This window comes from Adiantum capillus-veneris, chromosome 25 (genome assembly GCF_014529385.1).
Source record: "Adiantum capillus-veneris isolate H3 chromosome 25, ASM1452938v2, whole genome shotgun sequence".
In the NCBI taxonomy this organism is placed as follows: domain Eukaryota; kingdom Viridiplantae; phylum Streptophyta; class Polypodiopsida; order Polypodiales; family Pteridaceae; genus Adiantum; species Adiantum capillus-veneris.
Window position 1 is genome coordinate 91,718,857 of NC_140955.1, and position 25,329 is coordinate 91,744,185.

The 25,329-nt window shown below is 40.6% G+C and overlaps 1 protein-coding gene across 1 annotated transcript; it reads right to left on the bottom strand.

Moving 5' to 3' along the window:
• LOC147425283 (uncharacterized) lies at positions 1–25,165 on the bottom strand. The gene is made up of 7 exons (XM_086500040.1): positions 25,021–25,165; positions 1,047–1,113; positions 944–971; positions 778–816; positions 631–680; positions 229–344; positions 1–143 (listed from the first exon to the last, which is right to left on the bottom strand). The coding sequence occupies exons 1-7, from the start codon at positions 25,163–25,165 to the stop codon at positions 1–3; spliced, it is 588 nt and encodes a 195-aa protein (XP_086356166.1).
• Positions 25,166–25,329: the final 164 nt, after the last annotated feature.

A 25,329-nucleotide genomic window follows, 5' to 3' on the forward strand; every position in this document is an offset into this window, starting at 1 on the left:
TTAGAACTTAGTAGAAGAAATCTCATTCGCGTTGTTATTGGTGGGTATACTCAAGTAGACCAAAACACATCTCTCAAAAGAAAAGCACCAAAAACAATCGTGCGACCCATGTCTCAAGATGTCATTAAGCATTTCACCATTACCTGAAAAAACAACAAATAACATAAATATGCATGCATGAATCTGAGATTATATGAATTTTGTCATAACTAAAAAAAGGACTAATACCTGCTACATGTTCCAAAGGAGAGCTATTTGGACCCTCCCACTCCTCCGATAAGATGCGCCACGAAAGCAAAAGAGATCGACAAACACTTATGTCATCTTGGGTCCATCCCTTTTGCCTTGTACACTCAAAAAACATGTGTGAGATATCAATAAGAATCTTTCCAAGGACCACATCTTCTTGGGAGATTCCATTGACCACATTTAGAATATGGGGCAAACACCACTGAATAAACTTTTGGCAATCCTTCGCTTTGAAAATTTTGTAGTGTCGAGAAGGATGTTGTGGCCATCGTCCACTATTCAAAATAGTCTTGGGTATTGCCCTCTCCACCTCTTTCATAGCCATATCAATTTCCTCTTTCACAGCCATAGGTCTAGTTTGCATCACCACTATATATTTACACATCAGTGCTTGTATAGAGGTGCATCAACGGCATCCAGAAGTGTGAAACCTAAAATCACTTGCAAAAAGTAAACAAGTTAAATAATTGTCCCTAAAACATCTCAATATACAATTATGAAAAAAGGCTTGAGGAAATGAATTCTGACCTCAGCTTGCAAGTAGTGGCTCAAGAAATCGAAGCCCTCCTGAATTCACACAAAATCGAAGCCCTCCTGAAATCGAAGCCCTCCTGAATTCGCATAAAATCTCCTCCTCTCAGGCTAGATCAATGGCAAACTGCTCTTGTCTGTACTTGGTCTCCTCTGGTTAGACGCATTGTAGGCGATGGGCTAGTAGTTGCCTACAAAAGACTGTCGATCAACTAGGGCGAGGGCGATCCTAATTCGTGAATAGTGGAGCAAATTTGCAAACATACCTATGCGGATTTAGATAGGTGGGCGATATATAGTGGGCACAAGTCGATAGTGGGCGCGTACTACTTGCTAGGGATACAGGAGACGCGCGACAGTGAATTGGAGCTGACACGGGCTACAGGTTGCAAGTCGACCTCCTGCACACACTGCTCGCTTGGGTTTCAGAAGTGGAGACGCAGGCACGTAGAGGGATGCAGGTTTCAATTTGTTAGGGTAAAGGGGCCAAAAGTGGGCCACCTAAGCAGAGTGGCCCGCATTGTTCGGGAAAATTCTTTTTTTCAAACATACAAAAGTCCTCTCCTTGAATTTGCCAAGAGGAAATTTTAGAAAATTAGGTAATTTTTTTAGGTTTTTATACTATTTCTCACGTTTTTGGGGCGGAATTTCTCCTTTTCCCCTTGCCTTCAACCGGCTTTTTTGAAATTGAAAACGGCACAATATTAAGCTAAGACACATTTTTCCCGAACACTAAGAGCGGGAGATTTAAGGGTCAAAACCAGCGTTTTTTAAAAATTCAAGGTATTCGCTAGCACTTTCATGTGTCATTGCACATGCCAGGTGAGATGATAAGGTTGTGGTGAGGATAGATGGGGTAATTTTTGCAATCAATAATTTCTTTGTAAAAAAAAGGGAGTGAGAGGAGATCCAATAGCCCCCTACGCCTACTGGTTGCACTAATCTGTCGAGCAGGTTTGACACCCGCCACAGTTTGCCCCCTCTTTTGGAGCTACAAGGGCACCATGGCCCCCATTCTATCTGAATCTGCCATGAGTTGCAAGGGCAACATGGCCGCCATTTAACTGAGTCTGCCATAACCTACTGAAGTGAGAATCCCGTTGGCCATAATGGTCAAAGTGTGGACACATGCAGGGAATCATTTGCCCTTCTGCTTCTCCTTGCACTCCTCAAGTTTGCTATTGCGGGCATAACAGTCATCACACCTGCAGGGCATTGTTTACCTTGCTGCTTCTCCTTGCTCTGCTCAGAGTTTGCTATTACGGCCTAGGTCATCAAAGACCAATTTTGCAAAGCACCACCAATTGGCATGCCGGGGAAGATTAATGCTTGCATCGCAATCTTACCCCTTGGCCCATGGTGAGTCAGGGAAGATCAGTGATCAGGGCCCCTTTACCCTAAGAGTTTCATTTAGGAAGAGTAAAAGGTTTCATCCTGCTGTGTGTGAGACAATGACATGTGACTTAAGCTCTAAACTTTTCTCCTAGGAAGCCCTAGCTCTAGCGATGGCGTGAAGCAGTGCTCGAGAAAAATCATTTTTCCAAACATACAAAATTCCTTTTCTTAATTTTGTCAAGAGGAAATTTAAGGAAATTAGGTTATTTTTTCAAGTTTTTACACTAATTTTCTCTATTTTCCCCTTACCCTCAACCGACATCTTTAAAATTGAAAACGGCACGATATTAAGTTGAGACACATTTTTTTCGAACACTAGCGTGAAGAGAATAGCAGTGCCGCCGCTCCCTCTGCCGTCTCATTGTCACAACTACTTTTAAGCATCATCAGAACTACTTTTATCATGTTTAAGCTTCCTCACCACTCACTTGTGCACAATAACGCCTCTCTGCTGTTTCGACACCTGGACAAGTTCCAATTGATAGGAGTCCAAGGAGTTTCCAATATCCCATGGTTTACTCTTTTCTTTGGCCCTATTGAGCTATCAACAAAAGGATCGGATCTCCTCAAAACGCTCTGGAAGGCTTGGAACAGTTATAGGCCCAGCCTGAGGGTTAATTGGGAATCTAAACACAGCCTCGCAAGATATGCGCAATATCATATGTGAAGGGAACGCCCAATGCTGTGATTCCCTTTAATTGTATACAAAGGGTAGGCCTTCCTATACCCTATACATGATACAACATCATGGAATGTATTACTCGTAGGGTTTTCAAAGTAGGGACATAAAAAGGCAATCCTAGAAAGCTTTGCTCAGATGGAGTGTTAGGAAATCTATTTAGATGCACCAACATGTGTTTTTTTCCATGCGATTTTGTAGCCAAAATAAGATTCTCTTCACTTCAGTACGGTATGCATCCCATAGTTCAAGAGTGTAGGTGGAGCGATGATGAAGATGGTGGTTTGAAAAAATGACGCAAGAGTTGGAACTTTGAAAATCTTTTACCCTTGATAACACCTCCGTCATAGGTCGTCGGTATAGAATACGGTACAGGTGTCGATACACACTTCGAAAGAAGCATCGGAATATCCTATAGAATTACTGGTGCATATATGGGCGCTTGCTTTTATGTGTATTTTATAGGTTACTCCGACATCAAATATACCAAAGACGCGAGATCGGCATCTTTTTCGATGCCTATTTCAATGCTTTTTAGTTTTAAAACTAACTTTGTCTTGTCGATATCTACATCGATATATGCGCGACGTATTGTAGTGTTATCATGTATTTAGTAGTGCTAGTTATAACAAGAGCGTTTTAATTATTTGTTGCATCATTGGTAGATAAAGTATGGACAATAGGATGGCGTGTCCTTCTGCACATTGTAAGCATGAGACCTTTCGAAAACAAACAATTTGTGACCAGCACATACGCAATCACGGTCTCTTTCCAATAGAGCAACTACAAAACCTACATTATCGATCTCATGGTCCAGAGACAATAGATCAAACTCCACAAGTAGATATTGCTCAAACTTCATCCCACAAAAGACGATTTTCAAACAACCAGCCATCGACAGAGTCCTCCCAACCAATACCTGATGTGGAATTTCAAGAAGTAGAGTGGAGCAAATGTTAGATGCGTTCTTTGACATGCATCCCATCATTGAAAACATAGAAGAAAACATCATTCAAGGCAATACTACTAACCAACTTCAGCCATCCCATCCATGTCAACAGCATGATAGCAACGATAAAGAGGGTGAGATGATGCAAACTCTTGTACGCATGCCGCTTTACAATGGTGTAAAAATCTCAGTTCTCTGTACGCTTTGGCAATGCTTAATTTGTAGTCTGTCTATGGCTGTTCCGACACCTAGTTTCCAATATCCCATGGTTTACTCTTTTCTTTGGCCCTATCGAGCTATCAACTAAAGGATCGGATCTCCTCAAAACGCTCTGGAAGGCTTGGAACAGGTATAGACCCAGCCTGAGGGTTAATTGGGAATCTAAACACAGCCTCGCAAGATATGCCCAATATCATATGTGAAGGGAACGCCCAATGCTGTGATTCCCTTTGATTGTATACAAAGGGTAGGCCTTCCTATACCCTATACATGATACAACATCATGGAATGCATTACTCCTAGGGTTTGCAAAGTAGGGGCATAATGAGGCAATCCTAGAAAGCTTTGCTCAGATGGAGTGTCAGAAAGTCTATTTAGATGCACCAACATGTGTTTTTTTGCATGCGATTTTGTAGCCAAAATAAGATTCTCTTCACTTCAATACGGTATGCATCCCATGGTCCCAACATCCCCTATATCCCACACCCATTTCATTGCTTGTAACCGGGCTATCCAAAATGGTCTCAGGTTGATAGGGTTTTGACAAAGTGTTTATGTACTTCATCGGGTTGCCCACTTTGGACAAGAGAGGCAAAGTCAAACCTCCTTATAGGGCCTTTTTGAGAGTCCACATTTTCCCTAATGAGAGAATTTGATCCCCCCACAGGATCTTGATGGTGCTTTGGAAATATGAAAGTATGATGTAGGGATTTGAAAGAAGATCTCCCTCCCACTTGCGATATGGAAAAAATAGTAATGTGGGATAAACAATGGGAGGAGCAAAAGATAAAGATGAAACGGGTTAAATTCCAAGACTACTCCACTTTACCCAAGTGAATCAAGATGGCGCAAGATGTGCCAAGGGCCATGGGTGGCCAATCAGATGCCAACAGCACTATCACAATCATGCGCACAATGTTGAATGCCAAGTGTGCACATCTGATGGGCATCCCTCACAAAGCCGTGGTAGAAGGTGTGAGGATTGGAGCAGGCTCCTTTGGTGTTTGCACATTATACACTATTAAAAGAATATCCTTATTTGTAGAGCATATCACATATGTAGAAAAATGCTAAAGGGAGGGGCAGAAGCAAAGTTTGATAGCTTCCAGATAGAGCAGGGCATGCAAACACTGAAGCCCTCCATTGTTAAATGCATTGTCTTTACCATTGAGGCCCCCTGGATCACAATCTTCCCATACACAATGATCAAATGTTGCATGCACATGCTTAAGTACAGCTGAAAGAATAATTTTCCACATGCAAATCAGCAGCAAAGATAGAGATTGCATGACTCAAAGTAGTGAGTGAGCAGATACCATCCATTTTATAGGCTTTGATTGATGGCATTGAGGCCGTTCACTATGCTAGTATAGTGAACGGCCACAATGCTATCCATTTTATAGGCTTTGATTTGATGGCATTGAGGCCGTTCACTATGCTAGTATAGTGCATTTTATAGCCTTTGATTGATGGCATTGAGGCCGTTCGTTATACTAGCATAGTGAACGGCCTCAATGCCATCCATTTTATAGGCTTTGATTTGATGGCATTGAGGCCGTTCACTATGCTAGTATAGTACACTACAATTTTCACCCCTACAATGTAATGCTAGATTTTACTCGTGCAAATAAACCCTGTATTGGCATTATTGATTGGGGAATGATGCTTAGAACCCGAGCCAAGTGCGCATCTAGAAATTTTGTACACCCTGCCACTCAATCTTTGTTTGCACTTTTGGAAGCAAGGGAAGAAGGCGAACATGAGCTCGCAAAGAGGCCATGGATTGCTCCAGAGATATATGATCCACTGTGCTTAGATGCATACACAAAACATAGCGATATTTATGCATTAGGTTTTCTATACGATATTTTAATAGATTTTTTGCGTGCAGCTAGAAAAATATACTTCCCAAAAGAAGTATTTTTCCACCCCAACCAAGATGCTCTCAGATCTATTCTGCAGAAGGTGGACACTTCGATGAAATTAAGAGAGTGCGATGCTAGAGGAAATACTTGTGATATTTTGTTATTCTTTAAGGAGCATCTGAAGACATACCCTAATCATGTTCATTGAGCTTACACTGTCTTTTTATCCGGATTGAACATTTTGTAAATTTCTATTGATTTTCCATCTAGGTATTTTATTTGAATTCAAAAAAGGATTTCATATTCATGTGATCGCGTGTTTTTTTTGTACTATTAATTAACAAAATTTTCAAGTCTTCACATTCACAGAAAATGGCATGGTGACTTGTAGGGGACCTAGAGGTCCGGTGAGATTTGCCCGCCAGTATAGGGCTCTAGCCCTCGGGCCTTGCCGGGCGACATAACCAGTCCGATGGGCTGCGTGCACTACGTGCCCGATGTGTAGCCCGACAGCCCCTGAGGTATCTATATATAGGGCCCCTAGGGGCCCCCATTTCCTTCACCATTTCCTTGCCCTCCACCTCTTAGCTTCCCAAATATCCTCACAAGCAAGACACAACTTTAAAAATCCCTCCAAAGCAAAGACAAAATTTTTGGTATAAATCCTAGCTTAATATCTTGTCTTTATTTTCTTTATATTGAAGTTGGTATACTATTTATTTTATAAATGTCTTTTGTAGATTTAATTAGTATGTTGGTCTTGCTTTTCACATCGGCATCCATCCTATTATTGGACCAAAAGTGTCATTTTGAAATGCTAGACCAGCAGGCACTGTTTTACAACGTGCCGATCGTGTTCACTTTGGCATCGGTTCTGTTTCGACGAACTGAAAGTTTTGTTGTTGGACATGGTTGGTTACGTTTGATTTATAGGTAGCTCTATTAATTTAATAGTATGTTGGTCTTGGTTTTCTCGTGCGCATCGGTCCTATTATTGGATCGAAAGTATTGTTGTGAAACGCTAGACCAACAGGCACTGTTGCAACATGCCAATCGTGTTCAATTTTGGCATCATTTATATTTTGTATTGGAAGTGTCGTTGTTGGACATGGTTGGTTATGTTCAATTTATAGGTAGTCATATTAGTCATATCATCAATATCATTTCTTTTATTGGACTGGGAGTGTCATTGTGCAATCTATTAGGCTGATTTCTATATTTTGTGTGTAATATACGTGCTTTAAGGCTAGTTTGGTGTTTCTTTTGACATCAAATCTACTATTGGGTTGGAGGGGTTGTTAGTTTCATTGAATGAGGCCCTAAATTTTAGGCTAGTTTGGTGTTGCTTTTGGCATCAACTCTACTACTGGGCTGGAGGTGTCGCTAGTTTCATTGAATGATGCCCTAACTTTTAGGCTAGTTCAATGTTGCTTTTGGCATCAACTCTACTATTGGGTTGGGGTTGCTTTTTAAAATTAGCTCTCAAGCACCCACACCCATGGTTTAAAGATTGTTGATTGCAAAGAGTAGTGGAGAGGGTCTAACGGTGATCGATTGATTATGGTTTCTATTGAGATTGCTAGTAGCTCAATAATGGTTAAGCTAAAGGCAAGTCCCAAAAGACTCCATTATTAAGTCTCCCAATGGTGTACCTTGAACTTAGTTCATTCCAACCGGGATAATAAATCCCTATCCCACTTACCCTCTTGCAATGAGCAGCTCCAACCTTTCATGGACAACTTAAGGACCTCTCTTCTTAAGCAAGGAAAGAGAAAACAATAGCAATGATACCAATGTAACGGAATATGGCTAATAACATTGATTGTAGCGGAACTAAAGTAACAATAGTGAGCATTTCCTTGAGGATTCTTAATGGACATAAGGAGAGTACTTGATTGAAGATAGCAAAATAAACGTTATAACTAGTTAGCTTAGCATGAGCAATACTTGCGAGAGAGAGAGAGAGAGAGAGAGAGAGAGAGAGAGAGAGAGAATTAGAGAAATTGATAACATTTGAGGACTGGATTTACTTGGAGCATGTCCCCCCTCCAAAAGGCTTTTGTATTATAGATTCTCCCTTGAAGAGAGATTTAGTACAATATGTGCTTTGTGTTGCTTAAGAACTTGTTGATGCCATAAAGATGGTAAGCTTCATGCACCAATTTTATGCATGTAACTAGCTTGCAAAAACATTAACTTGTCCTCGACCTCAATCCCAAGAACTAAAACACCTTCAAATGTGGAGAGAGCTAGCAGGGAGCGAGGGAAGGGAAGAAGAAGAAGAAGATGTATCTTATGAGAAAGAAATAGTCTCCTCACATATCATTACTCTTAGAGCATAGCATATCAAAGTAATGGAGATGAAGAAGATGGTAAGCATTGCTTTGAAGCATGGCTCTTGGCTAGATTTTCATTTCATAGCCAAGAGGAGTTGGTGTAGGCTCTCTACTTCTCAAGCTTGGAAAAGGAGATGAAGTTCTTGCTCAACACTTGAGAGAATGTGTGAGTGTGTGTGTGTGTGAGAGAGAGAATGCCAAAAATGAGAGCCCTTGCTTGCCTTGATCGATCAACCCCTCTCTCTCCTAGCACTAGCTTGCACCCCATTGGTCCATGCCAAGCCTGGCCAATCACAAGCTATGGTCCTATTAAGCAATAGAAGTAGCATTTGGACAAGTATCCTTCTTTCCCCCTTTGAGAGAGAGAGCTTACTTAATGAATAATTCGAAAGAAATAAATTCACTACCTACATAGTGAATAGTGCAAAGAAGCTCTAAAGGAAAGAAAACGCTAGAGGCAAGGCAAAGAAGAAAAAAATAAATGAATCAATTCACGCTTTAAGTTTAACACTTCTTTATATAGAGATGAAAAGTCCTTTGACTTTCCAATTCCATGAGGCATTTCTTTCGCTAGACTCACCTTTCACTTATGCATTTGAGATGTTTTTTACTTCAAAAGAAATAAATTCACTACCTACATAGTGAATAGAGATGAAAAGTCCTTTGACTTTCCAATTCCATGAGGCTTTTTATTTCCTACACTCACCTTTCACTTGCATTTGAGATGTTTTGAAATAAATTTTTTTTTTTTGAGATTGGGGAGCCCTACTAAATTAAATGCATCTAAAGTTTCATTAGACCTCCCTAAAGGACATCCAATAGGATTCAGGCACACGATGAGGGCAACAAGGATAGAGGCAAGATATAGCTAAGGGCTTCAAAAGAAATAAATTCACTACCTACATAGTGAATAGTGCAAAGAAGCTCTAAAGGAAAGAAAACACTAGAGGCAAAGCAAAGAAGAGAAAAATAAATGAATCAATTAACACTTTAAGTCCAACACTTCTCTCTCATCCCCTAGTCTCAGGGCTCGCCCCCATCTATGTAGGAGTCATGTTTGACTTGAACACCACAAGCACCTTTGTCATCAAGCACCTCAATCACCTTAGTCATGAAGAACCTCAAGCATCTTAGTCATTAAGCACAACAAGCACCTTCGTCAACTTAAGCACTACAAGCACCTCAAGCACCTTAGTCAACTCAAGCACGACAAGCACCTTAGGCACATGCCTAGCTTGCCTAAGGTTTAAAGTACCTAAAGGTCTTAGGTCTAAGGACTTTTAACACTAACCTTTGGAGGTCTTTAATGAAGCTAACCCTAAATTCTTTTAAGCTCCATTATTTGCTCATTGTTCTTTGGTAGACCATCTCCTTTTTGGACCCTCAATGAGATGTAGCCTTCTCTCCCTTTGATCCCGTGTTGAGATAGATCTAAAAGCACATATCTATATTCTAACTCTTGTTTCCATTTATTTCCTACATTAAATGATCAGTTCAATATGAGAAAATCATTTGGGATAGGTAGATATTAGATTTTATGACAATAGTATTCATTAGCCTACGGATAGCCTTTGCATCATAAGCTGAGAAGTGTATCCAAACTGCTTCAATTATGACATCAAAGAAGCGCTTTCTGTGTGTCTCAGTCGGGGAGGTCACCTAGAAAAAATGTAACCTATCACTTGAGTTCAGCAAAAGGGTATTTAAAGTTCTTGAAACTGATAGATATATCTATACAAAAGGATACTTTCTTTTCAAACTTGCAAAAAAAATAAAGATTTTTTTAAAAAAGGGTACATCATAATCCTAAAAGAATTCACAGATAAGTGGTTTTACAAACACATCTTGAACGCACGTGATATGGTAGTTTTACTTATAGTGAACCCCTCGAGGTGTCTCACTCTCCAACATAGAGGTGATCTCCTCCGTGGCTAGGGCACATATATACATGACCACGAGAGTTCTAATCTTTGTTTTTAATTCCTTCATTTCCACATGATCCATCTATGCTATAATGATAACATATTTTGTGATTTTTAAAGACTACATAACTTGCAATTTTAAAGCAAATATAAACTTCATTCTTTGAACCTAACAACAACACTAGCTTAAAGAGTAGAGCATCATTTGATGCGAGTAGCAACACCTCTAGCCCAGTAGTAGAGTTGGTACCGAGACCACCACTGAACTAGCCTAAAAAAGCAGGGCATCATTCAATGCAATTAACGACACCTCCAACCCAATGGTATAGCTGATGCTGAAAGAAACACCAAACTAGCCTAACAAGCAGGGCATCATTCAATGAGACTAGGTACATGGAAAGATCTTCGTTGCTGATGAGTATAACTGAGACCTACAAGAATATCTTCAAAAGATTAAGGAGGCTATATCCACCTCACAACAAAGGCAAAAAGCTGATGCTAACAAGCACAGAAGGGCCTTAACTTTCAAAGAAAATGATTGGGTCCAACTCAAGTCCACATAGATGAAAGGGGGCGTTGAAGCACCACTCATGAGCCACCATCTCCATGGCGGCCGTTCCAATGGAGTTAGGTCTTTGAGCAAGCTCAACAGAGTTAGGTCTTCGAGCGAGCTTTGCCGGAGTGAGTTTTGTTTTATTTTTAGGACCGTCGTTCCTACCTCCCCTTCCTCCTCTCACAGTCCATGTGCTTCCTCCTCCTCCTCAGCCTCCTCCTCCAACATCCTCCCTTTCCTCCACCTTCTCTCTCCATCTACTCCTATAACAACCTTCCCTTCCTCCATCTTGTCCTCCAGCAACCCCCTCCTTTCCTCAAGGTCCTCCACTCCCTTATTCCACTCTCTTTTCCTATCACTCTATACCCCTGTCTCCCCCCCCCGCCCCGCCCCGCCCTCTCTCTCCTCTCTCTTTTCCTATCACTCTATACCCTTGTCCCCCCCCCCTCTCTCTCTCTCTCTCTCTCTCTCTCTCTCTCTCTCTCTGCCCCCACCTCCCCTCACCCTATGTGTGTGTGTGTGTGTGTCCACCCCATGTCACCCCTCTCTCCTCTTGTCTTCCCTCCCCTCTCTCTCTCTCTCTCTCTCTCTCTCTCTCTCTCTCTCTCTCTCTCTCTCTCTCTCTCTCTCTCAACCCTAGCCTCTGTTGGTACTCTTCTAAACCTGCTAGCCTCAATCTCTAACTGATGTGATGATGTGTACATCTGTCCAATAACACATCGTAATCCATACTGATGTGATGATGTGTACATCTGTCCAATAACACATCATAATCCATGGGATAGATGAGTGTTCATTTAGGAGGATCTGGTCACAAAACCATCCTCTGTAAGCTCAAGGAGATGCTCCATGTCCTCCTAGTGTCTAATTGAATCAAGTCCTCTCTGATGAGCTAAGTGATCTCGGTCCATCTGAGAGACAAGGAGGGTGTGTCTAGTGAACACATGGAAAGGGGGTAATCTATCCATGTCACACACACACACACACACACACACACACACACACACACACACACACACACACACACACACACACACACACACACACACACACACACACACACAGAGGGAAGATATGGAGGAGGGAAAGAAGAAGATGAAGAAGAAAAGGATTTTAACGTCGTAGGAAACTATCCCAAGAGACCTCGACGACGGGAGTTGAACTCAAGACTTGTTATTCAAGAGGGAAATGGCATAACCAATCTACCACACTTGGGTGATAGAAAGGTTATAACACAATTGCTTGAAGTAAACCAAACATCTCAAGCGTCCCAGGCCAAAATGAAAAAAGTATTCATCGCATAAGCTAAGATGTTCAAAATTTGACACAACAAGTGAATCCCCCACCTGTACAAGGGACACACATCAGTCACCTTGTTTTGCATCCAGAACTTTGACGGATAGAGTGGATACTACACATCAGCATGTATTATCACCTGGTGTGCTTGATTCGATCAATGCAAAAAAAATAGCTGATGTGGGATCTTTTTTTAAGAGATTTCACCAAGGGATATATTATATGTTATTAATGGAAAATGAGTATAAATTCAAGTAAGCTCGGCAAGATACCCCTAGAGCTATTAGAAATCTATATAGTAACGAAGAAGCACAGTCAGAACACAACAGTTGATAACAACAGACATTGTTGCTAAGAGACATTGTATACAATCAAAACACATTGAATATAATCTCTTGAATTTCCTAATTGTAATCTTGATTCCTCACTCAATCTGTGTAGTCATTGTTTTGTTCTGAGTTTGAGTATTGTTGGTTTTCCTCTATCTGATCTTACAAATCTATTGTAAGGTTCTCTTCGATTTCATCTATAGTATATTGAGATACACCAACATTGAACTCACCTTCTTCTTCATTTTGACAATCATACACCCAGCTAGGCATTTCTTCCTTGTAACCATCACTTTCAATGTGATGCAATATCTTTTCATTACAAAACATATCTTTTTATTATCACCTCTATATTTGACATCAGGTCTAAATTCCAAAACTGTGGATTGAGCATGTAAGCCACACTAAGTAGTGCACTATGAGCGCTCTTCCACCTTGCATGAAAGTACTTAGACAAGACTCTTTGTTGTTTTGTAGAGAATGGCATTCGCCACTCCTTCTCTACTACAGACTCTTTTAACTCCTCAAGATTTTATGTACTTTGTTGGAATGACCACCAATTCATCCACACTTTGTCCATATTTGATGCCTTCTGATCAAGGTTGCAAATCGCAAACATAACGAGCATCAGTATGTGGTTTGCATCCATCACAATCTTCCACCAAGCAGCCTTGTTTATGGATCCACATAGACAAGTAATTTTATCTTTCACTTTTTCAGATTGGTCAATGCTACCATTCGTCAAAAGCCGTGCAGTTCAAAATGTCAATCACAGTACATTGATTATGTAGGAGTGATTCCAATGTATAAAAGTGCGTACAAAACCAAGTATCAGCATGCAATTTCAACATAATTGACATGCGCGTCATGTACAAATCGAGCACTTTGTCGTTTCAAGATGAACTTCACAACTTGTCATGCGCTATGCCAATTATTTTGACAAACCATGTAGTCTCTTCACTAGTATACCAATCTTTTAGCACCAAGTTTACATTGTGCATATTGCAACCATTGGCGTAAATGTGTGGAAAGAACTTTTTTATTATCGTGCTAGCATTTTTACAATTCTTTGCATTGTCCATGACTACTTGAACAACACTTTCAACACCGATCTTTTTAAATACATTAATCAGGACCTCAGCAATGTATTTGCCACTTTTGATAGCACCGAAACTATCAACAACTTTTATGAACGTCTCACCTCTATACATTTTGAGAGCAGATTTGGTTATGTCACGGGCATTATGTATACACTTGTGGCTTACTTTTGAGATTTCAATCTCTACATCTCCAAATCTAAAGTTTTCATACATTCATAGAGTCTATAGTAGATTGACATAGGTTTTGCATCATTTTGGTTCCTGTGGGAGCTCTATGCATATGGATTATGCATTTATTGGCATGGATTTTGTGTGTGAGCTCTTTTGAAAGTGTTATCTCTGCAGGGATCTATTTTGCTTGCATACATGTTGGTGCTTGTTCATGTGTGTATCCTCCATCTTGCAATGTTTTATACAAACCATGTATGTTGTGTTCCAGATACTACCTCTGCACACCGTCGTGGAGCCTATTTTGGCTTGATTTGGCAATCGCGTCCGTTTTTAAGACTCTACTAGTCATGTTTGCATAACGTTTTGTGAGGGTCATTGTGTAAGGAATTTTTGAAGCCGAGCACTGGAAGTTGCGTTACCTAGTGTGAGATAGATTAGGTTGTTGGATATCCCTACTTGTGGCCTTGCCATAGAATATGTATAGAAAAGGTATAGGTGTTGTGATGCCAAGTTGGTTCTTTTGAGCACTATATGATAGTTGTTGTCCTATCAGCACTCTTTTATAGTTTATACATTGTTTTTTTTTAGTTTTGCTAGAGATTTTGATCTCTGTATTGAGGACACTTTGCCAAAATTTTGACAAAAATTTCAACATAAATTCTTAGTCTCACTCTCTTGCTTTTCGCTCTTGTCATTTATGGTTGGACCTTCTAAGAAAGAAGAATAATATGTTAAGAAGTTTGATGGCACAACATTAACAATATGGAATCAGCGTATGCTTGATGTATTTGTCAATAAAAGCCTTGTAGTGCCATTGTAAGAGCGTACAAAGGGTGTTTACATTGATGATCAATGTGAAGAGCTTGATGCTTGTGCTCGACCATTCGCCTACACCTTGGTGAGTCTATTTTCTTCACGATTATGAACAAGACCATTGCAAAGGGATTATGAGACTCCTTATGCTTAGCTTGGGATGGTAAGGGTGCACTAAATAAAGTTTTTCTAATAAAAAAGCTCATGCGTTTGAACATGAAAGGGGGCAGTACTGTCAAATTCACACTTGAATGAGTTCAGTTGCTTGTTTTCATAGCTTACATCTAATGGACTCAATTTTGGTGATGAAATGAAAGCCATTTTCTTGCTATGTTCTTTGCCTTCATCGTGGGACACATTTAACACGGCCATTAGTGACTCTATCCCTAAGGACAAGCTTGTTTTCAGTAATGTTACTAGTGCTTTGCTCATAGAAGAGATTAGAAGTCAGTCTCTTGACACTAGTGGACATGGTAATGCATATATGGTTGGTGATGATCGTCAAAGGTAGAGAGGTCACAATTGTAGTGGTGGTTGGTCACGTGATCACAAGATTGCTCATAGAAAGAGTCATGGACGTTGCGCAATGTGGAATGCTATCATTGCCATAAGAAAGGCCATTTGAAGAAAGATTGTCACATTTTGCAACTTGAAAAGGGTAAATTCATTGTCAAGTCTGACCCTCCTAAGAGCAATGTGAAGATCAAGGAGCCCGGTGTAGTTGAGTCTCCATCACCTGAGGTTATTCTTGACATGCCACATCCATCAGATGTCTTGATATTCATTGCTGATTTGAGTCCAAATTCCTTATTGGCTCTTGATAAATTTTATGCGCAAAACTAGATCATTGACTCAAGTGCCAATTTCCACATTACTCTTTATAGATCATTGACTCGTATCAGCTTCACATTTGTGGCATTAGAGATGTAAAGTTATGCATGCATAACGACACTAAATTTATGCTTCGAGGTGTAAAACATGTGCTATAGTTGACTAAGAGCTTAATTTTAATCGGTCAACTTGATGATTTGGGATATACTATAGTTTTTGGCAATGGTTCTTGAATGATTTTCAAGGGAAATTTGGTCATCCTGAAAGGCCAAAAGTCTGGTTCATTAACTTTGTATGTCTCTAGTGTGAAAGAGAATTCCAGTTAGGTTGCCAAAAGCTGTCTTCTACCAAGTCATTGACATAGCTAGCTAGTCGTATGAGTGAAAAAGGAATGAAACAACTTCAGCATTTGGGCTACTTATATGTCTTAAAACTATTCATTATAATATTTGTATGCCTCTAATGTGAAAGAGAAATTTGGTCATCTTGAAAGGCCAAAAGTCTGGTTCATTATACGATTTTTATGTCTCTAGTGTGAAAGAGAATTCCATTTAGGTTGCCAAACTGTCTTCTACTAAGTCATGGCATAGCTGGCTTAGTCGTATGAGTGAGAAAGGAATTAAACAACTTCAGCATTTGGGCTACTTACCTCTCTTAAACTATTCTAATTTTAGTTTGTGTGAGCATTGCATTAATGGAAAATAGGCTAGGGTTGAGTTAGGGAATCCTCTAGACTTGGTACATAGTGTTCTATGTGAGCCTATGCCACATATATCTCTAGGGGGTCCTAACGTTCATAGATGACTCTAGTCGAATGTTGTTGGTCTACCTCTTGAAGAGGAAAGACAAATTTTTTGCTACGTTTCAAAAATTCCTTACAATGGTAGAGATCCAGCCATGCAAGAAGCTGAAGGCTTTGCACACTAACAATGGGGAAGAGTACGTCTCCAGCGAATTCAAGAATTTCTTAGCAAAAGAGGCATTCGATGATAATTTACTTAGTCTTACACACTTGCTCAGAATGTATACGCCCATCATTCTAGGGCTATCTATCTTTCCATTGCACACTAAGTAATACACTCTCTATTGTGTGCCTTGAGCTTCCTTCATCTTCTCCAAGCTGTGTGTGTTTCCCTGCAACCCTAATTCCAATAATTGGTATCAGAGCAGGTTACATCCTCACGAGCTACCAGCTCCAGCACACGCCTGCTCACTTTCTTCAATTTATGTGAGCTTTGGTGAGTGTTCGCAGGTCGACGTCCGTTTCCACTACAAGCAGTACTGCATAAGCTATTTCGTCATTTTGTGCATAAATTCTGTCAGTAATACACTCTCTATTGTGTGCCTTGAGCTTCCTTCATCTTCTCCAAGCTGTGTGTGTTTCCCTGCAACCCTAATTCCAATAATTGGTATCAGAGCAGGTTACATCCTCACGAGCTACCAGCTCCAGCACATGCCTGCTCACTTTCTTCAATTTATGTGAGCTTTGGTGAGTGTTCGCAGGTCGACCTCCGTTTCCACCACAAGCAGTACTGCATAAGCTATTTCGTCATTTTGTGCATAAATTCTGTCAGTGCCATTTTTTGCATAACAAGTCCCTTTACATTATTCTATGGTTTGTGCTATATAGCACTTGTTGTTCCCACTTTGTTTCTCCTCTTTTAGGGCAATTTTCACATCAAGTGCAGGCATTCATCATGGCCGACAACAACACAGATGTGTTCAAGATGTTTGTTGTTGAGAACAGATTGAATGGGGACAATTACCCTATGTGGGCTTACATGATGCAACATGTTCTTGTGTCAAAGAATGTCTAGAATATAGTGCAGGGCATTGATGTACGTCCTGGTTTTGAAGCTGTAGGCGATGTTGAGGATGTTGCAGGTCTTACTGCAAGAATTGATGTTGTTAGAGTTATTTTGCCTATTTCAAAACAAGCTCATTGGGATATAAAGGATGCGCAGGCTGATGCGTTGATTGCATTGTTTGTGAAGCGCACCATTACTCCTCACATTCGTTCAACGAAATCTGCAAAACAGGCTTGGGATATTCAACTGGTCTTTATGCAAGTCGCAATGAGGCTAAAATTGCATTGCTGCGTAAAGAGTTGGAGTCGAAGATTATGCATGAGGAAGATGATATGGACACTTTCCTTGCTGGTGTCAAGGATATCAATGAGCAACTTATTTCTGCAGGTGAAGTCATTTCTGACAGTTCCCTTGTGCGGACTTTTCTTGATGCCTTGCCAAATTCTTACCAGACTTTTGCTAGTACTTGGAGACTTATGACCCAAGGGAATCCTGAAGTTGTCAAGTTTGATGCATTATGCACATTGCTGTTGCAAGAGTCACTTTCCAAAAAAAACAGGACTAGATAGCGTGCCATTATTGTTGCTCAAAGAAAAGGTGGAAAATAGCAATGCAACCACTTCTTATGGTTCTTTTGAGAGTGGAAAATCACCTATTCCTAATGCTTCTAATGGCAGCAATTTGTCTGGAAATTATGGTGATAAGGGCAAAAAGAAGACGTGTTTGCCATTATTGTAAAGCTAATGATCATGATCAAGCAGTGCCCTAAGTTGAAGGCCAAAGAGGCTAAGAAGAAAGAGGGTGGTTCCAATGTAAATGCTGGTTCCACTACAAATGCAGTTGTTGTTGAGTCTTCTTTGAAAGGAGACTATGATTTTAATGTTGATGTAGAATGGGCTTTTAGTGTAGAGTGTACCTATAATCCTGTTGTCCATGATGCATGCATGTCGTTTGCTGCAGATTCACATGTGTGGTATTTTGACAGTGGTGCTACAAAGCACATTACCTCACATCGTGGTTTGTTCACCTCTCTTGAGTCTATCCCTCATGGGAATTCAGTCACTTGTGCCAACAATTCCTCTTATGCGGTCCAAGGAGTTGGAAAGATTGTGCTTACTGCTGCAAATGGCAGTTCTTTCACACTTGTTGATGCACTTTATGTAACTAGGATCAAGAAGAATCTTTTGTTTGTATCTACACTTGCTAGACTTGGTCTTGTAGTCAAATTTGTGGATGACAGATATACTGTACATGATCTCAATTTCGGTGATGAAATTGTTGCATCTGGCATTTTATGACGTGGGTTGTATAAGCTCACTTTGTATGACAAGTGTGGGCAGAATTTTGCAAATACAGTTGTGGATTCAAAAGCTATTTCAGATGCAAAACTTTGGCATGCACATTCTGAATTTTGCGAGTTTGTTGCGTTTGCAAAAATCTAATATGGTTCCTTCTTTGCCGCCTCTTGAAGCACCTGTTAAACCTGTTTGTGAAGGCTGTATTTTGGGTAAGATGCAGCGTTCCAAGTTTCCAAAGGATAGTTCAGTTAGGGCCACATGCAGGTTGCAGCTTGTGCATAGTGATGTTTGTGGGCCCATGCAAACTCCGTCCTTGGGCAATTACCTTTAATTCGTGACTTTCATTGATGATTACTCCAGGCATGCATGGGTATTTCCACTTAAAGCAAAGTCCGAAGTTTTTATGTGCTTCAAACATTTTCAGCTATAGCCAAAAAATGTCTCAAAATGTACTATGGGCACCCTCCGTTCCAATCGAGGGGGGGAGTATGTCTCATGAATTTAATGCATTTTTGGCTAGTGTTGAATAAAACACCAAGGTCTAGTACCTTATACACCTCAACAAAATGGTGTTAATGGCACGATGTATGGTCAAAAGTCAAGCTTTGCTACATTCTTTTTGGCTTGAGGCCATCATGAGTGCCACTTATGCACTAAAATGGTGTCCTACGAAAGCTTTGCACTCTATTACTCCATATGAAGCATGGCATGATAAAAAGCCTTCTATTGAGCACATGCGTGTTTTTGGATGTTTGGCATATACTTTGGTGCCACAAACACAACGCAACAAATTTTGGATGATAAGGCTGTCAAATGTATTTTTGTTGGTTATAGTGTTGAAAGAAAAGGTTACAGGTTGTATTATCCACAAACAAAGCGTATTCTGGTTTCACGGGATGTTGTGTTTGTGGAAGATTTTGTTCAGTCTTTGTTGTCATGTACTAGAGACAATAATGTAAGCTCACAAGACATTTATGACACTTTGTTGCCTCTTTTCAGTGGTGGAAGTACGAATGTAAATTCCAATGAGGCAAATGTATAGACTATGGGGGTTTCTAAAAATGTTACAGATCAGCCTATTACTGATGCATATGTACATGATGTACTTGATGAGGAAAGGCATGAGAATGAGTAGGCTAGAGGTATGCCTAAATGGCAGGTGCATAGTTTGCATGACAGTAAATTGGATGCACCTTTGTCTAGTCGTACTGGTTCAGGTTCTTGCCATGCATCTTATGCATGAGATTGTTATGCTTTGGTTGTGTCTAGCTTACATGAGTTGAGGAACCTATGTCTTTTGATGAAGCACAAAATTCAAAAAATTGGATAGCTGCCATGCAATGAGAATACACTTATAGAAAAATGACACATGGACTTTATGTGATTTGCCTCCTGGCAAAAAGGCCATTGGTACAAAGTGGGTTTACAAGTTGAAAAGCAATCCGGATGGAAAAGCAAGCCGGATGGTGAGATCAATCACTATAAGGCTTGACTTGTTGCAAAGGGTTATGCACAACAAAAGGCATAGATTATGAAGAGACTTTTGCTCCCACTTGTCGTATGATTACTATGCATTTTCTATGTGCATTGGCAACTCATTTTGGTTGGGATGTACATCAATCACACATTGTTACTGCTTTGTTGAATGGTGACATATATGAGGAAGTTTATGTAATGCAACCTCGTGGTTTTGCCAAGAAAGGACAAGAGGATAATGTGTGCAAAACGTAAGAAAGCTTTGTATGGGTTGAAGCAATCTCCTCGTGCTTGGTATGAGAAGACTGACATTCATTTGGTCAAACAAGGCTTTCGTAACAGTCCAACAGAAAGTGCATTGTATGTAAAGCGTGAGGGTGATGTACTTCTTATTGCGGTTCTTTATGTCGATGATTAGCTGATCACTGGACCAAATGAGAGACATATTGTTGAATTTAAGGCTGATTTGAATTCTACTTTCAAGATGAAATATTTGGGGCTGTTGCATCATTACTTGGGTATAGAGTTTAAGCAATGTGATGGTGGTATTGCCTTGTGTTAGAAAAGTTACATAGAGACATTGCTATGTAAGTTTGGACTTGAGGATTGCAAACCTATTGTCACTCCCATGGAAACAGGTTTGAAATTGAGTCTTCATGATGTTGGTGATCCTGCAGATGTCACTCTTTACCAAACTGCTATTGGCTACCTTATTTATGTATGCAACACGAGGCAGGATATTCAGTTTGCAGTCTCATAGGTCAACAAATTTATGCATAGCCCAGGGTCTAAGCATTGGCATGCTGTCAAGAGGATTTTCCGCTACTTGAGTGGCACTTTACATCTTGGCTTGTTTTATCCCAAGGGGGGATCATTGCCGCCAGACTTACATGCTTTTTTGGACTCAAATTGGGCTGGTTGTTTTGACATGCGAGTGTCCACAAGTGGTTTTTGTTTCATGCTTGGGAGTTCATGTATATCATGGTTGAGCAAGAAGCAGCCTACTGTGGCCACTTCTAGATTTTGTGAGGATAAGTACAAGACAATCTTCACAGCTACGGTTGAGTGTGTATGGCTCAAACGCCTTATGGCTGATTTGGGTGTTGGACAGGACACCGCCAACACTATCTACACTGACAATCAGAGCGCATTGGCAGTTGTGAGGAACCCAATTTTTCATGCTCGCACAAAAGCACATTGAGGTGCATTACCACTATGTCAGGGAGAGGCTCTCAGTAGGAGAGATCAGCTTGGCTTATGTGTCAACACACGACAACCTTGCAGATCTTTTCACAAAGGCATTGTCTTGTGAGAAGTTCGAAGCTTTCCGCAAAGCTTTGGGCTTATTCCCCTTTGTGGTTTGATCATGTCCTCAGGGCATGGCACTTCCCTTTACTCATGTGTCAGCTCTCGTTCATCGCATCACTCTAGGGCGGATTTGTTACCATATACATGTGGTAGTGATGTGTGTGAACACACTAAGGACTGCAGGGGTATTTTTTCCCCACTAGGAGGTCTTTTTCCCCGTGCATTGTATATACGCCCATCATTCTAGGGCTATCTATCTTTCCATTTCACACTAACTAATACACTCTCTATTGTGTGCCTCGAGCTTGCTTCGTCTTCTCCAAGCTATGTGCGTTTCCCTGCAATCCTAATTCCAACAGAATGGTATTGTTGAGCGTATGAATAGGACAATTCAAGACAAAGTCATAATAACCATGTTGTCTATGGCAAATTTACCTCCAGAGACTTGGGGAGTGGAGCGGATGTTATGACAACAGTTTACATAATAGATTGTTCACCTAGTATACCATTGAATTACAAGCTTTTGCAGGAGATGTGAACTGTAAAGAAGCCAAACTATGACAAATTACGTGTTTTTTGGTGTGAGGCATTCTCACATGTCTAAAGAGCTAGGCAAGAAGCTAGATCGCAAATTTATAAATGCATCTTCATTTGATATGATGTAGATGGAGAGATGGGCTATCATCTCTGGCACCCAAAATCTAGAAAAGTCATTTGCAACTCACAAGTTATCTTCAATGAGTCAAAGATGCATAGACAACCTGTCAAAGATGTTGAGTATTGCAATGTCAGATTCAAGGATATAGCAAGTGATAATTTGCTCAAGACTCTTAGAAAGGATACATGCATGAGTCCACTTTGCTACCCATCAAGTCTTAGAACTCATGCATGCTAGCCACGTCACCGTTTAAATTGCAAGACACAACACCTGGCTCTGATATCATGTAGGAAATCCAAAATGACAAATTTTTTGGGAGGTCACCAATGTGCTTCATTGTAAGATTTCCCAAATTTTACTAGTCATCTAGACCCCAAAAATTTAAGGTGATGTGGGCCTGGTCTATCCAATTTGTGTCCTCTTAAATGTTGGTGAAGTTTACCCAACACTTCCAACTCGCTTTTTTAGAACTGACATGGCATAGAAACAACTCAAATTGGTTAATAACTAGCTTTCAAAGTACTATCTAAGCCAAAGCCACCACAAAAATTTCTAAGGATCTTAACTTCATTTTGTGGATACAAAACAATCAAGAAATGACTCCAAAACACATCAAGTCCCCAAAACCAAGTGGTTGATCCTAAAATCTAGGAAGCTGAGGTGGAGGAGAGCCAATAGGTAAGAAGAGGGGATTATACAATTTATGCAACTTCCCCCTCTCTCTTGAAAAAAAAGCATGAAGAATTAAGGCTTATAATAAGCAAAGAAGAAGCTTCCATCATAGCTAAATTGGGATGAATTTGTATTTAGCTTCAGCCTTCCATCTAGACCTATCTTTTTCTTTGTGTATGTACTCATGGCTCTTACAACTTTGATTCCATGAGAGTAGGACCCAAAATCAATCCCCGCCAAATGCCTTTTGAGTAGTAGATCTATTGAATCAGGAAGGTTTAAATCTATTACAACCATATAGCAAAGGATTTATCTTGAATAACCTTGTTGAAAAATTTATTTTATTACTCATTGTTATTCAATGTTAAACTGAGTAAATGGCCATAAGAGTTGTTGTGAAGTTCTAATTTCTAGACATTACATGCTTGGGTGCAGAAAGACAGAGTGAGTATGAAGTCGGAGTGAGACCATATATATACAACCCTAAAAAATATGGTCGAGGGAGTGAATAATACTTCAAAACACAAATAAAAGAGAAGTTTGTAACTTGCTTGAATGAAATAGGTCCTTTGATACCACACTATTGCACTACACTAATGCCTCTTCCACCTGTAGCTACCATTGTGCGTGTGTGTGTGCGCGCGCGTGTGTGTGTGTGTGAGAGTGTGTGTGTGTGTGTGTGTGTGTGTGTGTGTGTGAGAGAGAGAGAGAGAGAGAGAGAGAGAGAGAGAGAGAGAGAGAGTTGTGCACACACTATAAGGTTCAAGAGTTTATAAGACCTTTTGCCATAATAAAAAAGGGGTCGCAAAAGGTTTATGCAACTGCTATTTCGAATATATAATACACAAGAAGAGATTAATGGCATCAATTATGCCTTCAAGAAATGAAACTAAATTCATGCAAAACATGCATCTACATAGTGTCAACCAAATCCACTCTAGTAGGAAAGCATGTATCTCTCTATGTTAGACAAGGATGACACACCTAAATTCGCACAAAGCAATAACAATGTATATATGGTGATCATATTAGTGACATTTAAATTTCCCCAAACTATATATTGACAATAGGAAGTGTATGTTCAACACCCTTCTCAAGAATTATGACTTCTCTAAACACACGCTTTAGTAATAATGTACACAAACATCCTCTAATATAGCTCATTTGCTTCTACAAAGGTGCATCTACATCAAAACAAAATTGCGATGATCTAAACATTACTATTCCACGCACATTACTTTAAAGGATACAATCATGAAGAACAAGCTAAGGCTAAACACTTGATCACATTTGTGCTACTAAAAAAATCAAGCCATTCAGATGTGGAATGGTCTATTTTATGAGTCTAATTCTGTTTTACCATATGTATTTTGGTGGTAAGCACAATCCCATGACCTCGTGATGCAAAAGGATGGCAAAGAGTTGAAACGGATGGGCGTTTGGTGCTTGCAACTTGATTCTAATTTAGACCAACCTCGTCCAAGGTGTATGAGCTATCCACAATGCTTGCACACATATCTCTAACATGAGAGTATTCCATGCCATAAACTGTCACATCGCCTCCCTTATCCAAGTTTACTTTGCGTGGTCCGAGCTTCCTTTTGCCTATATCAAGCAATTGTGCATATAGCTAGTTCACATGGACGTCTAGTTGCAAACATGTTCGCAACCAGTTGAGATTTCTTCAAGTTCACATGAAAAGGTTCCACAAAATTTCTACGCGCTGGTTGCAAACTGGTTGCGAGCCCACTCCATGCTATGGGGGAGGAGCGACACGACAACTGCCAAAAAGGACAAGCGCAACGCAACACGATTCTTGGCGCTTATTGTCACCGGCATTCAAAAGAAGTGTTGCGCAGTTAAATGCTGCTAAAAAAGACTAGCCGGGCATTGCCCACGGGAACTCAAACAGGGTTGGTTACTGATTGCCAACCTGTTGCAAACCTGGTGCTCACGTGAACCGGCTCATATATCTTAATTTGTGAGGGAGTTTCCCCATAGTGGATCCCATCTCATGGGCTTCATTAAACACCCTCCGATTCTTAGGCATATTTATGCTTCCAATATTTGATTACATCTAAACTAACATAATATGGAGGAAGGGGGAGCCCTTTACACCTGTCAAAATCTGCAGTATGAAAGCTAAACTCCAAAACTAAGAGAAGCCGCTGTGCACACGATAGAGAGAGAGAGAGAGAGAGAGAGAGAGAGAGAGAGAGAGAGAGAGAGAGAGAGAAAGAGGCCGCCAAAGGTGGCCGACCGTACTAGTATCTAATAAGGAAAAGGATGAAGAAATGTCATGCAATTGAAATCAGAACTGTAATTGTTGGACTTGTGTAGGCCTCCATCATGACACAACTCAAGCTGATCGGTTCGTTTTTGTGTCTATCTAAACTAACATAATATGGCGGAAGGAGGAGCCCTTTACACGTGTCAAAATCTGCTATATGAAAGCTAAACTCCAAAACTAAGAGAAGCCCCTGTGCACACGATACAGAGGGGAAGAGAGAGATGTGAAGCGCACATGACGCGTTCAGGGCGACGTCCGGTGAGAGCAGACACCGTCGCCACCGATCTCGAGTTTGCGCACACGATAGGCGTTGGTCAACGACCGTTCACTCCAGCTGGCACTGACAGGCTTGGTGCAAAGAGGGAAGAGCTCAGTCATCTCCACGCAAGCAGTTCGCAGCTTTTGTAGGGCAGCCATGAGTTCAGTGCTCTTCTTGCGTTGCGAACGTCGCCCATCGTAGTGAACGTGATGAAGGGGGGGCCTTTCATTGCGGTACTACCAACGTCGCAACCGTTCCCTATGTGCAGGGGCGTGGGGGGGCCAAGCTGAGGTGGCTGCTCTTTTTTGCCGAATGCTTCAAC

Bases quoted from the DNA above. Each gene is read 5' to 3' on its own strand.
- LOC147425283 (XM_086500040.1), bottom strand. From the start codon at position 25,165: ATGGCTGCCCTACAAAAGCTGCGAACTGCTTGCGTGGAGATGACTGAG. The intron at 1,114-25,020 runs GTGTCTGCTCTC...CTGTATCCCTAG, and splicing joins ACTCGAGATCGGTGGCGACG to CAAGTAGTACGCGCCCACTA. The intron at 972-1,046 runs GTATGTTTGCAA...AGTCTTTTGTAG, and splicing joins ACCTATCTAAATCCGCATAG to GCAACTACTAGCCCATCGCC.